The 17,816-nt window shown below is 35.8% G+C and overlaps 1 protein-coding gene across 4 annotated transcripts; it reads right to left on the reverse strand.

The window, feature by feature from the left end:
- Positions 1-1,021: 1,021 nt before the first annotated feature.
- On the reverse strand, positions 1,022-12,598 carry LOC100810428 (uncharacterized). Of its 4 annotated transcripts, none has more exons than XM_014776595.3 (9): positions 12,314-12,598; positions 10,540-10,712; positions 9,843-10,228; positions 7,081-9,650; positions 5,772-5,896; positions 3,539-5,305; positions 3,264-3,312; positions 2,929-3,176; positions 1,022-1,359 (listed from the first exon to the last, which is right to left on the reverse strand). In XM_014776595.3, the coding sequence occupies exons 3-9, from the start codon at positions 10,033-10,035 to the stop codon at positions 1,164-1,166; spliced, it is 5,148 nt and encodes a 1,715-aa protein (XP_014632081.1). In that variant the 5' UTR covers positions 10,036-10,228; positions 10,540-10,712; positions 12,314-12,598; the 3' UTR covers positions 1,022-1,163. The 4 variants fall into 4 exon arrangements, with proteins under 4 accessions (XP_014632081.1, XP_006582009.2, XP_014632085.1 ...); XM_006581946.4 differs by having other exon boundaries at positions 10,531-10,712; XM_014776599.3 differs by having other exon boundaries at positions 1,022-1,344; positions 10,531-10,712; positions 12,314-12,597.
- Between the last annotated feature and the right edge of the window lie 5,218 nt (positions 12,599-17,816).

A 17,816-nucleotide genomic window follows, 5' to 3' on the forward strand; every position in this document is an offset into this window, starting at 1 on the left:
ACTACATAAACCAGGATAAGGTCTGCTCAATGAGGACAAAGGAAACAAACCTATTGATAAGCATTCCACTTAAGCTTATTGAAGTTCGGAGATACTCACTCAGCAAATGAAATTATGTAGTGATAATGAAGCGACTCTTCATATAGCTTCCAATTTAGTGTTCCATTCCATGAACAAACTAAACATATAGATAGAAATTGATGATCATTTTGTTTCGGTGAAAGTTCTCTCTTAAGAAGCCATTATCAAATTTTAGCTCTAATCATTAACTAGTAATTTCACAAAATCTCTAAGAGGACCAAGAATTCAATATATTTGTTTCAAGCTTGGAATATTTGACTTATATGCTCTAGCTTGAGCAAGTGTTGGAATTAGTAATTAAATGCCTTTCAGAGACAGGTACAAAACTATTCTTGTACCCAGAATATACCGTGCATGTACTAAGGAACTAGAATCATCATTAATCTCCTTATAAACACAAAACACAGTGTATATAAATACTAGATCAGCTGAATAACTCACTCAAGCTATTAGAAAAGTCATTCTCGTAATCCCTAAAACTTCCTCATGTAATAACATTCAACCTTTCAACAAATGAGTATGGAGGATTTCACATTTTCAATTCATTGATCTTCATTCAAGTGCTACTTAATCTCAATATATATAAAATGTGATGTCTTTGTTGCATCTATCATTTCTTAATCAGAGGATTATGCAAATTCTGCTATCAAGCAGCCACTTACCTGACTCTTCAATTTTATAAATAATCTCATCTATTTCAGTTCAGCATTCAAAAAAGAGCTATAATAGCAACATCAAAAGCAGAACCCTCTTCCACATTATAAGCACACTTTTTGATTCTATCCAAACATATAATACACAAATTCTAACCTAAATTTTCTAGGGAAGCCACTTATACAAGAAAAGCTTGTATCTCTATCTCATGAGTTGTTGAGTCAATTGAACATGTGAGACCGACTTAGAGAAGCAAAAGGAAAGTAACCAATCAAGACAAAAGCCCTATTTCAACAACTTAAATTTGCCAAATACGACACAGAAGAAATAAAAAGACAAATATCTATGTTAACCTTTGAGATTTCAATACCAAAGCACCTGTTCATATTTGCATGCATACAGACACATGAGCCCGAATATCCAATTTGTTACTTGTATAGACCAGAAACCCAATGAAGAGAATAAAATAACGTATATAAAGCACAAAAGTATATACTATGATAGTACCTCAATATATCATCTTCCAATTTCCTTGCTCTATCAACAAAGTCCGTAACTTTCAAAATGTAATGATCAATTTTATCGGATGATTTGCACTTCTCTGGCAGCCTACAGAACATATCACTAAAAAATGTTAATTGTTAAATGAAGCAGAAAGTAATATAGAGAAGGGATCAGTTTACAATGGCACAAGACTTTAGCATTAGCACATTCATTAGATGACTTTATATTAGTATACGATTTTATCGATCCAACTATTGAATTATAAGTATCCATTACATTGATTGCTTGTCTCAATTATTAAATTTATAAAATTGAACAATAAAAACACAAATATTTCTTATTTTCATATTTTCAAGGGTATATATCATATTAATTTTAATGAATATTAATGAAGTGCTAAATTTTGGATTAATGAATGATATACATATATGATCTAATATTATAAGGAACTTCCAATCCTACAGAAAATTTTGGGATAAGTTATGAAGTAAAAGATTATTAGAGTGATTGACTTACACCAATGTAAACACGGATCCCTTATACATACATCATAATTATCAATCCTAAATAGCAACGCAGAGTGGCTGACCCTGAAAATGCTACAGCAGGTAGCAGGATGGATATTATTCTAACCAATTAGAATACAACAACAAAGCCTTATCCCACTAAATGAGGTCAACTACATGGATAACACTACCATTTGGCAAAGTAATAAGCCAAACCTTTAGGAGAGATGCCCAGATTAGAGTAGAGAACAAGAAGATGAAAGATCTGTTATAGAGAGATTAAAAAAAAAAAAAACAGAACTACAAAGGGACAGAACAGAGCAAGGCAGCAAAGGTCATGGTTAGGGATGCTCAAATAAATTAGTTTTAAAAAAATAACTATAACTATAATTAGATTATATAACTAGTTTTATAAAAGTAGGTATAAAACTATAACCAATTTTATAGTTATAGGTATTTCAAATAACTTATTTTTGTTCATCCATAACTAGTTGTATAATTGGTTCTAGACATAACTTGTTATATAATTGGTTATATAGCTAGTTTATTCATAACAAGTTATATACCCATATTTTAAAAACAATAACTAGTTATATCAAATTATACCCATATTTTAAAAACTAGTTATGATTATAGTTATAATACCCACTTATAATCTAGTTATTTATTAGTTATGGTTATAGTTATGTAAATACCCAAATTATGAGCACCCCTAGTCATGGTTGGCCAGAAACAGAGACAGGTTCACCAAAAAAATGGCCACTGAGGTCTCAGGGATGATCGGAAACTATGGAGAACGGAGGATGCAGAGTGGTTGAGGTGGCCAAAGACTGTCCCAGCTGGCCAGAAAATGCTGGTGATGTTGCCAGAGAAGGGTGTGTTCATTGGAAAGGAGAACAGTCGGTGCTACTTCATAAAAGTGTGCACGTAACAAAAAGGAGAGTAAACAGCCATATATGACACTGTTTCATGGTTAAAACAGATTATTCATGACCCACTCCAATAGTGACCACTCCAGCCATGATTCTGTCCACAGTTGCAGCAGCAACTGCTGCTACTTCAAATTGTGATGCTATTCAATTTTCTGTAGCATGCTCCAGCCACTCCTCCGATAGCACCACTATTTAATGCTATTGACAACTATGACATGCATATATAGAATATACAGAGGGGGGGTACTTACAGGTTCTTGTTGCCAGGAGGCAAAAGTGTATCACATCTGGACCATGAGATTGAACTGCATGCTTCTCCTAATGCTAATCTGGCAACTGAGTAGACCACACTCTCATGATGCAACTGCACATCTGCTACAAGAACTGCAGCTGGAGGAGGGCTAAGTAGTTGCTGCATAAGCTGTGTAGTCAAGACAAGTCTTCTTTTTGACTTCACCACTGCTGGCAAATCTTCAACTACCTCCACACTGTCTTCAACCTATAATTATAATTATACAGAGTAAAGTGAACTCATAAATTATAGAATTATAGATTCATGCGTAGACTGATTTTATTATAAACAAACCTTTTCAATCAATCTGCTTGCACTTTGAGCCCAGTCTAATTCTGCCGCACTGCCACATAGTAAGAAATTTTAAGTTATAGGAAAACAAATACTTGATATATTGATAAACATAAAACAATATTAAAATAGTCATACTGACACTATGGAAACACACCATTTTCTTTCAAAACAATTGAAACAACACAATATCAACTGGAGACATGGGATCTTTTACTACACCAACAATAGCAACACCGAAAAATAAGCACATTAAATCACTTAGTTTTGGCAACCACCTGATATCTCGAAGCCTTTCAGAACCCTCTAACAGTTCTTTATGCCATGGTATGAGTTCAGATGTGGCACTTTTTCGCTTCTTCGGTCTCATAATAAGTAAGTCGGGTTCAACAGCAGGTGTCGATAACTGAGAGTCTGCATGCTTACTTGCAGCTAAAGCAGGCATTGGACTTTCACTAGCATTACTTAGCTGGGCATCACTGACACTCTGAATTTGCTCTACTGAATTATGAAAGCGCAAACTATCTGATTGGTTTGCTACAATGAAAGGCTGGTCCATTATCTTAGCAGCAGTCATCTTCTGTGCATTGTACATTGGCAACATCTTACCATTTTTAAAAGTTCCATATCGCTCAAACCATGATGGTGCCATTTGAGGATTTACCAGAGAATAATCACTTTTAACAGAGGCTGCTTTGTTACTGTCAGCAACATTAAGAGCAATTTTTTGACCATAACCAACCTCCTCTTGAGAAGATGCATTTGTGTACTGTCCATCAAGTGGCTTTGTTGAAAAGCTTAGCATATTAGGATCTGATGATGGCATGGAATTATTACCTGACCACCCATCTTTGATCACATTATCATACCCATATGACAACTGTTGCCCATGGTTGGAATCTACCAGCTGTTTTTCCACCACTATATTATCAGAAACTTTCAATCTCTTGACATCCCGATTACTAGGATCAGTCTCCATGTTTCTTGCAGATTGAACTTGATCCAACAAGGAGAAATTATGATTCAAAACAATGTTTGGTCTTAGAGATCGGCCAAAAGCCTCAATATCTCTGGGAGTAGCAGTTGGGCTGGGTTGAGATGCATCAAGAGTAGGTTTTCCAACAGTTTCTTTCAAATGTGATGAACATGCAGCCTGTTCAGAAGCAACAACACTCTCAGGCAATGTCTGCAGCACAGAGATTTCTTTAAGCGAGTTTCCCACAGAATTATTGGAGTAAGCAGAACAAGGGCCAGTACCAGAATGGTCATTGCCATCTTTCTCCAAACCCTCATCACCTGGCTTCTGTGAGCTGGAGATCATTTCACAATCATTAATTTGTTGGGGCTGGGATAGAAACCTTGAAGCATTAGGATGTTGCTTGCTAGAAAAACTGGTCCATACATTGTGCGTAACTTTTGAAGGGGTGCCATGTAGAGATGCACTAAAAGTAACAGAAGGCTGAGTGCCAGTCTCTGCTGTCAAAATTTGGATGGCCGGATCTCTCAGACGATCTTCGTCTATAGCACTCAGCTGGGACATGTCCTGAGCAGAAGCCAATTCAGATTGACTAGTTTGAGCTTTTTCACAGTATTCATCAGTCTGATTCATGGAAGCAGTGAAAGTTACATTAGCAGATTGAGTATTTGCTACTTGTCCACCAAGACTTGCCAAATTCTGATTCTGAGTATGGATCCTGGAGAAAGGAAAACCAGATGTAAAAGCCTGTGGAATGTTTCCCAGCATACCGTATTGTGATGCCTTATCAAAAATTTGTCCTGCTGTGCTAGAAATATTACTCCTAAGCTCCCCATGGGATGGATCTAGAGATGGAAACGTCTGATTAGTACCCAACCATGTATGGTCCTTATCCCTTGTCTCAGACACATGCGGTGTAGTATGATCTGTCTCTGATGAGCCATAAGAAGATACCACAGGAAGCCTTTGAGTAGGGGGAGCCAATTGTAAACCAATGCCCTGAGAGAAAAAACTTTGATTTTCCGGAGGATGTGCACCAGATCCATCAGAAGAGTCAGTTTCAGGCACCCTGGAAGATAAATGGCAGTTAGAAAGTCTTTTTTTTGTTGCAATGCCATAACCCCTTGACTGGTCCAAGCTCAAGAATATTTTGACAACAATAGTTTTAACAAATTGAAGCAAACAGTTGACTTAGGATCATCACATAAGTCATGCAAGCATATATAGTGGGAAATGGAAAGAGAGAGAAGATGTAAAACAGGTATCAGCACCAATAGACCAGTAGTTTAGCACATGCAAAAGTAAAAAGAATGCATGCCATGATTAACTTTCATGACAGAAAGCAGATTATATTATATTAACAATAATTTAGCAGGAAGTACCACATGCAAAAGTAAAAAGAATGCATGTCATGGCTACCTTTCATGACAAAAAGCAGATAACTTCAATAATAATTAAGCAGTAAGTACCACATTATGGCACTATATTAATAGGTTTAAAACTAAAGCATGAAGACATATTTCAAATTCAACTACCTGGATGATGCAGTCTTCTGTGAGGCATAATTCCCAACACTTCTGTCAAATGAGGTTAATTTTTTTGACATTTGACCAGGGTGTATGCTTTTCAAAGCATTGTTTTCTAAGCTTTTTGAGTCACCCTGAAAATCAGGAGCATGTTTTGGTCACATTGTAAAGGATATAAACAACTTTAGATTCTTCAAGACAGGAAATTTTAAGCAAATAATAGGTACACTTTCATAAAAAGTATATAACAAGGTAACTAACAGTATCTTTAAAGACAACTTGGCTTGGAAGGTTGGGAGTGGGGAGAATATTAAATTCTGGACTGATAACTGGCTAGGGGAACAACATACTCTGCAGCAGAAGTATAATCAGCTTTTCCTCATAAGTAGACAGCAAAAGGACCACATCTCTCAAATGGGACATTTTAATCATAATAGCTGGAGGTGGGACATGAGGTGGAGGAGGAATCTCTTTGATCATGAAAGCCATTTGGCTGTGCAGTTTATGGAGGAAATCAGTTCTGTTCCTATTCAAAGACAGGTGAAAGATAATATGCTGTGGTTGGCTGAATCTAATGGTCAATATACTACTAGATCAGCTTATAGCTTATGCATGAACACCACTTCAGTATATTCTGATGGCAACATTTTTAAGACTATATGGCAGCTGAAAATTCCCCCTCGGGCTGTGATCTTCTGCTGGAGACTACTTAAAAATAGACTACCTACCAAGGTCAACCTTTTAAGAAGAAATGCTATTACTCAAGAAGACACCTGTTCCTTATGTGGCTGTGTGCAGGAGGATGTATGTCATTTGTTTTTCAACTGTAAGCTGACAAATGGCCTGTGGTGGGAATCTATGCGCTGGGTTCGGGTAGTAGGTCCCCTTTCCATTACCCCGGTTCACCATTTTTATCAGTTCTGTGATGGGTTTGGGGCAAATGTGAATCACAGTACAAGATGTGGGTGGTGGGTTGCATTAACTAGCTCTATATGGCAGCATAGGAATCATTTGATTTTCCAAGGAAAACCTTTTGATCCCTGTAAAGTCATGGATCATGCTATTTTCTTAACCTGGTCATGGTTAAAGGCTAAGGATAAAAAGTTTAGTACTAGCTTCCACTACTGGTCCTCTAATATTTCCAATTTCGTTGCCTAGTTGGGGTTGGATCTGGCTGTTTTTTGGCTTTTGTTGATGGTTTTATTGGAGGATAGCACCTTGGTGCTTTGTATTTATAATCTCTGGTACCACTGGTACTGGTTTTATTATTAATAATATATACATTTTCAGCCTTCCAAAAAAAAAAAAAACAAATTACCTTATTCATTTCATTATATTTCCTGTCAGAATGACCATACTTTGACTGTCCTCCCAAGGGTTGATGGGGCATAGGCTGTGAATTTTTGACATGTTTGTTTCCAATTCCATAAGGTTCCACTTCAACACCCAGATCCCCCATTGGGTGATACTGAAATTTACGAGAAACAGGAGGTCTTCGATTTCCCTGACCAGATAACTTTGGACTATGCAAATCATTGCCATCAAAACTACTATTTTCTCTCATACCACCAGCTCTAGGATTGGAAGGATTAGAGCCAAGACTATCTGCAGATTTTTCCTTTTTGTTAGAATTCTCCAAATCATGTGCCGCACCTTCTACATTTCCATCCTTTGATGATTCCAAAACTAAGGGATTCTTCTCCATATGATGCTTATACTTTCCTGGAACTTCATTTCTTCTATAGCTTCCTGCTGACTCTGCATCCCTCCATACATCAAAATTAGGGAGCTGCTTGCTGCTTTGCTGGCTGAACCATGCAGTGCCTGAATTTGGCAATGTAGCAATACCATTTGTACCAGAATCTTCCCCACAAACCTGCATATTACCTGCAGACTTCACATGTTCCATTCCAACAGATGAATTAGTATCAGAATCAGGTTCCCACATAGCAGGAATCTGGCCCATCTCCTCACACATAGCTTTCTCGTGATGGGGCTGCGATAAGTTTTCACTTTCATGGGTTTTGAAATTTGAACTTCTATCAAATGGCAATTTCATAATATCCCATCCATTAGATTTATTGAAAGGATCACCACTACTATTACATGACAATATGGTCTGCTGGTTTTTTTCTATACCTGAAGAGTTAGCAGCATTTCCAAATATGTGACCCCCTTCGGCAAGTTGTTTTTGCTGAGGACTGCAATCTAACCATTTGCCTCTTTCTAAAAACTGTGGAATTGATCTCTGAGAATTGTTCTGTAACCTGTTATGCTGTTCATGCAAAGTATCAGGACCTGACTGATGAAACCCAGAAACACCAGAATAATTTTCAGAGGCATTTGGCCTACTAACACCATCAGGCCAAAGAAAAAGTCTTGAATTTATATTGGATGCTGATTGCAAGTTACTGTCAGTCCAAATAGATTGTTGTTTGCTGCTATCAATAGTTGAAGGCTGTTCATTTCCAGACGACTGTCCCAAATTCCGGAAACTTAGACCACTCAACTCCTCTTGTTTGCCTATGTCACTACTAGAAGTTTCTGCTACAGCAGACTGCATAAGTGCACTCCAACTCCCACTTTGAATAGATGGAATCCCACTAAAACTATCTGTACCATCCAGCATACTGAAACCACCCATATTACTGCCAAACCCATCCCACAAGCTGTCATCTGAACCAAACAAAATCTTCTCTTCAGTAGGATCTAAGGTAGCCATGTTCTGTGAAGGAGGAGCCTGCACAAGCATCTTGTCCTGCGACATCTCTAAAGATCCAGCTAGTTCTTGCCTCCCGTGAAAATCTTGCATTGGTGCAATTCTTTGCTCAGAATTCATTTGCTGCAAGTTCTCCATATTCAGTCCATTATTTATACTGTGAGCAGTAGAACCAAACATATTTTTCCCTTGAACATTCTGCCTTGAAACTGAAGTCCCATCATTTGTGTTAAGTTGGTCTGGAAATGCAGTATATTGATGAGGAGAAAATGAATTATCACCAGCTGATATGTGCTGCAGTGCAGGTTTGTTCCCATGAACATGAGAATACTGGTGTGGGATAGAAACCTGAGGCACTGCAGGCTTATCTGCTTGAACATTATACAGATTAGGTGTGCCTCTTGAACCAGAAATTGGAACCCCATAAAGAGACTGATCACCCTGATTAGGAACCAAACCCATAAGACGCAATGCCTGTCCTTGTTCAGGGGATAACACAAGTCCATTAGAGGACCCATGCAGAACTGGAGAGGCACCATGCTGAAGCCAATTAGCATTAGTTGGCATAACTTCAGGCTGCCATATAATGTTAGATACCTCATTAATGGGAATGCCACTGATGAGAGATGCAGAATGGCTTGCAACTGCCTGTTTTGAAATGGAGGAAGTCGGAGCAATAGAATTCTGTTGCTTCGCTTCTAAGTGATGAAATTGTTGCTGCCTCTGAAGTTCTTGCATCTGGTTAAGTACTGCTTGCTGCTTTAATAGATGCATTTCATTTATGCCTGACTGCTGTCTAGGTAAAGGTTGAAGCATTCCACCATGCCGTCCACCTATTTGCTGTTGACCACCAAAAAAATCAAAATTGACTGGAGATTCAGCAGCATCATTCCTAGCCAAGTTTTTCTTGTAGAGTTCAAGACCACTCCCTTGTGACTCCAGCACTGGTATTCCTCTTGACAGACTATTCCAATCAGACTCTGTGTCCACTCCCAAAATGTTAGCTTCATTCTGCCTGGTCTGAAAAACCTGTTGTCCCTGTATATAGCCATTCACAGCTGATTGCTGGTTTGGCAGCAGATTTCTGCCAGACTCAGGCCTAAAACTAGGCTGAGATAGGTTCAAACCATGTCGCAGACGTGGAGAGCTTGCATGTCCCTGCTCAGGATCTTTGTCCCCAGAAAGGCAGTATGATTAGTAATTAATAAAGACAACCTCATAGCACATAACAAAGTTAAATTTCAACACCACAATTTACTTATTTAAAATCAATATAACTGTACAAAAATGGATAATGCATGTTAAATATCATCAAGAAATTTGAAATTAAAAAATGAAAGTTTGTAGATTTAGAACTTTACCTGATTGTTGTTGATTAAAATTCTTCAAATTGGAAATAAAAGGCACACCAGTCGATCGCTGGCTACCAGCCCACAGATTGTTGCTTAGTCCTGGCCAGTTCCCATCAACCGCCTGAGAATGATATTGTCCCTGGGACAAGTTCTCTTGACCAAAAAAATTATGGACCCTGTCTCCTACTTCGTTTCCAGGCATAGATAATCCAGCCCACAAATTTTCAGCAGACAACTATTTATATGAAGGTCTAGTAGATCAAAGGAAAAAGTTTAAAATTTTTAACAAACTACATAGCAGGAAGATCAAGAAAAGTTTCTTGAGGTATGTATGATACTGTCCAAAAATGCACCTCTGAGCAACTACCATTTAACCTTGAAATTATTAAAACATCCTGCAAGTAAAATTCCATATGGTGTAAATTAACTACCAAGATAATAGTAAAAAGATGTGACAATTTACTACTAACGGACATATCACATATACTTGGGCACTGTTAACCAGATGCATAATGTCATTTACATTTTACAGAACTACTTTGTTCTGAGATAACAAAATACAAGGGCTATGATATTGGACCAGAATCTCTTTTAACGCACAATAAAGAGCACAGAGAATTTTGCACAAGACAGCAATATAAGATGGAAAATTAGCTTGCCATAATGAATCACACAGCAATGTTTCTATTTTGCACACCTTATTTACAGCTTCTGTCCTCTATTTGGAAATGGATGTTCTTCTAGTGATGCAAAATAATCTGTTATTTCATACTGACATTGCACTAGTATTTAACTATTCCCGCAACTAACTATCCTTAAGACAGTTGATAAATATATCACATCTGTGGTACCAGCCTACTGGCCTACCGAGCAGCCATTCTGCAAATAAAAAATCAAAGCTTTAATTCACTGCAAACTCATAACCAGTTAACACCCCTCAAGAAGTATTCCAAAACTTCAAATCATCAGTAGTCTCAAAATTTCCCCCTTCTGTAATGCATGTACACACACAAATTAACTGCACATATAACAAGACATTTACCAAACGCACCCATCATCTCCATTCATACCAACCTGATTTATGTGGTATCCTATTTTTAACAACTAACCTCAAATTAACTAGATATAATTACACAACTCAGATTGCCAATACAAGAAAATGAAGGATGAGATAAAATTTATATGTTCAGCACATGAATTGATGAATATGAAAATTCTCTCTGCTAGTCCAACCACGCATCAATGGTCGAGATTAAAAGTTATTAATTGTTAATATGACTACTTTAAAAAATCACATGACTTAGTGTTTTAATCTTAATCATTCATGGTTATATAGATTGAGTACTGTCCTGAAGGCATCATTTTTTACTTATGCTAAATATAAAGGCATACCAATTAGTTTTACATACACATACGTGTGTGCGAATAAAATGACTTCATATTTAATTCATTTTATCAAAGGGTACTAATGATCACAGGGTGCACTGAGGTTAGAAATCAGCATGACTTTACTTGACCACATTTCCTGACTTAGTTTTGAAGCTAAGGCAAACCAATAACCCAATACATGTAGAATAATCACACAATTATAAACCAGTCCACACAACCATTTTATGCCATTGAAGTGCAGGCCAAGCCATTCTCAGTTAGCTAAAAAACAGTGAAGAAACCAATTATTAGACCAAATGACCGAAGTTGCACCAGAATATTGTATTTAAAGACCTTCTTCTAACCCCATTTTCAATGCTGTACCAATATAGTAGGTGTCTCGGAGGGAGAGAGGAGAAGCAAGCAGGGATATCAAAAACTCCACCTCTAAATTTGTTATTTCAAATTCTTCAATTTGAGCGGGGGGAAAAAGTACCCAATAAATATCCTATAGAACTTTCAAAACTCCTATATAAATTAAGCATCAGAAAAAGCACTTCATCACACAAAATATTTCAAACACTCTTCCCTCCTCATAATTCCTTATCCAAACACAGCCTTATCCCGAATAGACTTCCAAGGGATGCCAGAAAATTCACGGCAACCAAACAAACAGTGAAGAAGAAGAAGAATCAAGCGCCAAAACTAAAATCTAATAATCAAACAAACACGAGCAAGTCAAACCAAATCCGAATTCAATTTTCCTTCTTTCATTTTCAGCTCTTGCCTAAACGGAACGAGGCAAAACACACATACACTCAATTTAAAATTCCCTCCACGAGCTCCAGCACCAGCTGAGCTCAAACCAAACACGAAAACGCGACATTCGCGAGAAAACACGCAAGATCGGAAGCACGCGCGCAATTCGAATTCGCAAGGCAGCATTCAAATCGATTTCGCCGCGCAAAACAGCTGAATGAGCTTCGGATATTGCACACAACACACGCATAGATTCGCTTCCTCTATTTATATATTTCCTTCTCGTTTTCTAGAGAGAGAAATAGAGGGAGCTAGGGTTTGTAGAGATAGAAAGAGAGAGTGCGGGAACTCACAGTGACATTTAGAAGGCTCCATTGAAGCGCGAAGCTGATCCTCCAAACGCGAGCGTTTAGGGTTTGCACTTTTCAGCAGCAGCAGCAGCAAGGAAGGAGGGGAAGGGGCGCGTGCGTGCGTGCGACCGTGCGTTTCGTTGTTGTTCGGACAGATAAAAAAGAGTGAAAAATTTCAACGAACAACAAGAGAGAGAGGGGCAGGTTCGGAGAGAGAGAGAGGCTAGGTGGGTGCTTCGGATCCGAGGCTGGCTGGGCCGTTTCTCGCAATTCGGGATGCGTTTCAAAGGGGAAGGAAGAGAAGAGAAGAGTTGTTGGGGGTAAAGTGGGTAAATGGAAATTCGGGTTGCTATCCAATTGGTTGGCGACAGGTGGCACCAGAATAGTGGGATCCGCATTAACCCTTCTTTTTAACGGATCGGGATCCTCTCCCATCATGAGGGTCCTTTTGGGAAAATCTCAGCCGTTGTCGATTTATTAGATCAAATCTACCGTGGAAATCACCGTTTCATTAATCTAACTTTTTTTTTTTTCTTAATCCTCTCATTTTTTTCTTCTACCACATGAAAGCAAAATAGGTTGAATACGGCATGCGAACCCTTCAATAATGAGGCATACTGCAAGAGCACGTTTTAAATGGGGTTTCACCGTGCGAAACTAATATTTCTATCGTTAGATTAATTTATTTAAAATCTAATGATTGATAATTTTTCTTCTTTTTTCTTTTGTTCTTTTTCAGTTTCCTGTTCATTGATGTTTGGTCGTGATCATCAATGGCCAACTCTGTGTCGCACATTCCCGTACCTCCACCACGCACCACCTTTGCTAGCCAGTGTAATAATAAGATCGAGAAAAACAACATGATATAGAATCAATGTCGAGAAAGGATGAATAGGTGGATTTCATCATCCAAGAGAACTTTGTTATCGGATTCAACAATTGTTGTAATGTCTCATCAATCTATGATAGAAATATTAGACATTAGACTATCCATACATTTCTTATAATTTTGATGAAAACAAAGATATAAATTTTGATGATTGAAAACAACACCAAAAGAAACTTATCCATTAATGGATAACTCATCTACCGAAAGCATGAAACACTTGTCCAATGCATCCAAATAGCTAGTGGAATAAACATTTATTTGAATTATCTATTTATTTCAATTTATATGATTTTGTTTCAAAATGAACATATATGTGTAACTATCATTTATTTCCTTTTATGTAATTAACGATCATATTGAGTTATGAATGACAATATGAAAAGTCTTGATCCAATCAGATAGAAACGTGCAGCATCTGCTTAATTCAGGAAACAAGAATCAATCTTCACAACAATCATAACATTTGATTCCCAATATACTCTTCGAAATTACAAGTGTCTCTCTACCTATAAATACAACATCAAAGATTGAAGAACCTTGACGAACATATATAAAAAGAAAAAAGAGTCATGAATCAAGAAACGAGAGAAAAAGAACAAGCACACTGAGCTTAAAAGAGTCCATCCTTTGTGCATACAAAGTATTAGTGAGAGATAAAAACCTTATTGTAAATCTACTCTTTGAGTGTTGTAAAGAACCTGTGATTCTATATCAAACTTTTGTTTGTGAAAGTCAGGAGTGACTTAGTAACATAATAATATTTGGGTGTTCTTAGATTCAATGAGAGTCTAAGGGTTGTGTCAAAAGTGGCCTTGAGAATACTTGTAAGCCAGAAGTAGAAGGATAATGTTTGTTGTAATCAAGGTTAATTAGTGGAACCATTTTCTAGTTGGTAAAGGAAAATTGGACATAACTTAGGTTGAGTGAACTAGTACAAAACAAAGTATTTTTATTGTTTTTCATTAACTTATAAAATATTTCATTGTTCATTATTGTCACACCTTACACACAAGATTTTTTACTGAAAGACAAAGTTTTACATCTCATTGGATGATAATTCACCTTTTGTCACTAGACAATGGTTCTATAAACTTGTCTATTATAGCATCCCTCACTTCGAAAATATTTTATATTTTGACTAACACATTATTCAACCCCTCTTCTAGTATAATTTGTTGTATTTCAAGAAAATTCAAATTCTCCAAGGTAAATAAGTTAAGATTAACATACTTCTTCATTATTAAGATTTAGTTCTTGTGCTTAGAGCACACAAGCAAAAAAAGCCCCAAATTATGTTCACAAATCAAGATGATGCAATGGCTAAAGCTTTGAAGGATGTAACGCCTGAAACATTTCATGGATTATGCACTTTTCATTTGGGGTAAAATGGGATAAAAAATATTGGAAATTTGATGAAGAATGGATCTAATCTTTTGAAAGATTTTAAAGCATGCATGCTCAAATATAAGGAAAAGGGTGATTTTCAAATAGCATGGGACAAATTGTTGAGGGATTATAATGTTCAACAAAACAAGTGGTTAGCCAACTTGTACAAATAAAAAGAAAAATTGGCAAAATGTTATATGAAGCATGTTCTCACTTAAGAATGTGAAGTACTCAAGTTAGTAAAAGTTTAAATGTAGATTTGAAAAGTTGCTTGAAGTCAGACTTGGATTTGTACCAATTTTTTAAACAATTTGAAAGAGTTGTCAACCAAAAACTATATAATGATTTGGAATATGAGTTTGAATGTAGGGAAAAGTTGCAAAGGTTAAAGATGAAGAGGTTTCCTTTACTACAACAAGTTTGTAAGGTTTATACTCTTGTGATTTTGGACATGTTTCAAAAATAGTATGACTTGTTTTCAATAGCATATATAAAACATTGAAATGAAGTTGAACCCGTTTTTGAACATACAATTGGTATGGTGTAAAGTGATAAAGAGTTAAAAGTGTTATTGAATTATGTTGATAACACATTTTCATGTAGTTGTAAAATGTTTGAGTCCATTGGCATATTATGTTGTTATGCTTTTAAAGTATTTGATAGAAATGACATTAAATTGCTTCCTAGCCAATATATTCTAAAAAGATGGACAGAGATGCAAAAAATGGACTTGAGCAAGATACAAAAGGAAGAAGTATCCAAGAGATGATAAGCTTGATAGCACAGAGTTTTATAGGCAATTATGTCATAAATTTATAGGGTTTGAAGCTCAAGCCTAAGATTGTAAAGAAGCTTGTGTCAACTTAAATAAGGTTGCAGATGAGTGTGCTAAGGAAACTGAAAGCATTAGAAAAAGAAATTTGGGTATAGAAAATTTTAGTACCCATTCAACACTTAAATCAAGTGAAAGTGTGATGTGTTAAAACCTTGATTTGCAAGTGGTCAAAGGCCTACAAAAAATATCTTGTGAAAAAAAAAAGAGAAGTCCAAGAAGTTGGGTTAAGTACCAACCTGTGAAAAAGAAAAAAGAAACAAAAAAATCACTAATGTCTCACAAAATCAAGAATTTGAGGTATACATTGTCTAATGCATATATTTATTGTTCACTTAAAATGCATCATTTTACTAGTGTTTCTTTTCTTATTGTATAGCATTTACCTTCTTTTAGCTCTCGCAACAATATAAACTCACAAGAGAGATTAATTAATGAGATATAAATCTTACACCTTTATTTCATATATTATAGAATTTTTTAACATGTGTCTAATATTTTATTTTTCCTTGTAATAATAGACGGAATGAAGCATCACAACAAGAATTAGTATAAAGGTTGAAGAATGTGTGGCAATGGAAAGAATAGGAAGAAAACCACTTGATTGTTGTCACAATTGTCAATAGATGGGAGGGATGATGTTCAACTATTTTGAATTAAAAATTTCATTGTATAAATTAGTTGGTATAAAATGTAGCTTTGAAGGTCAATGGTGGATGAGGTCTTTAATGATTTGCTCTTTACTTTCCTGGTAGAATATTAACGTCTTTATTTTTTGTCCTCACCTTCGTTCTTGAACTGAAGGCATGTTTACTTTTGCTTTGGAGTAATATGAGACGGCTAGCTATATAAATTTCATTTTATTTAAATGAATTTTAGCTATTTCACTTAACTATGTAATGGCTTCACTGGATTCATATGATTTGTTGCATTTAATTCATATTACAATAATTAAAAAGATGTTTTTTCGATAAACACCTTTAAATTTTTATTCGTATAAAACATGATGTAATGACAACTTGCAACCACTATAACAACACACAATTTAGCACACTTAACTAATTGTAATGGCTTTTGTTATGGAATAAAATCCAAATTTCCAAATCAAAGAAAAAAATTTAAACAAAGTAAAGAACATTCTTTGTAAATGGCTCAACTTGAGATACACGATAATTCCCAGCCTCATTACATTGATATTGATATATCTTCTAAAGCAAGTCTCCAACATTAATGTTGGTCAATAATTTGCATCTTCATGCATTCCATCCATATCGCCACAAGTTTTCACTTTCATTGGTTGAAAAGGAGAAAACTACAAACCATCAAACACTTAAATTGTTGTTTAATGTTGTTGCACCATCGTGATGCTGCTGGAATCTATGGAATCCACATAAGATGTTGTCAACTCCCTTCTTTTCTTCTTGTTTCGTGTTTGATCCTCTTGGTCTTTGCATCCATAATCGTTGTTGTTGCACCCTTCTGCTTCATCTAACTCACAAAGCTAGTGGATGTTGCCATTGATGATTGCTACAATTTGGAGTTTTCCCCTTAATTGTTTGTCCTACCGTTAAGCGTGAAAGAGAAAAAAGGGAATTAAGTGCGACATAAATGAGATTGCGGTTTAATGAAACTGTGAGTTTTAAGTGTTTTAATTTTCATCGTACATTGGATTTAGTATACTAGCAATGACTGAGATTTGCAAAACAAGACCTCTCCTTTTAAAATCAAATAGAAGGGGATCTTGATCCCTTTTTAATCAATATTATTCTTCGCTTTTCAACCTAATCATCAATAGTAAATAAAATTGTCTTTATTTTTTTGTGAGTTTTTAACACCATAAATTTGAATTATCACTTATTAGATCATCCATAATGGAGCAATCTCCTTTCAACGGTGGGACTTACTTGTACACCACTCATTTTTAATATTCCTAATATAAGCATCAACGATGGATCCAAGAATGCCTCAAATAGATGGTCGAATTTATTTTTACACAATTATTTAACTTTTAATAATTAATTATTTGATAAGTAAAAAGTTCCACAAAATATTTATTGTTAAATCTATGTGTAAAACTAATAAAGAAAATTAAGCAAACATTAACTCAATTTTCTATTTTTCTTATCAATTTTTTCTATCAATATTAATTTATTTTTATTTTTATTCTCATATGTATAAAAGGATCTTGAGTAAGGTGGGGCTAAAGCCCATGGTTACCCCTCCCCCTAAATTCTTCCTTGATAAATACCTATAAACATTAAATCTCTACCGTTAAACAATTCTCTTTTAGGACTTCTAAAAGATCCTACAAAAAAGTTTACATCATTATATTTTATTAATAACTTATTTATTAATTTATAATTGTCTCTCAAAAAAATAAAGTTTAAAAGTTGAGAAAT

This window comes from Glycine max, chromosome 6, assembly GCF_000004515.6.
Source record: "Glycine max cultivar Williams 82 chromosome 6, Glycine_max_v4.0, whole genome shotgun sequence".
NCBI classification, from domain to species: Eukaryota; Viridiplantae; Streptophyta; class Magnoliopsida; order Fabales; family Fabaceae; genus Glycine; species Glycine max.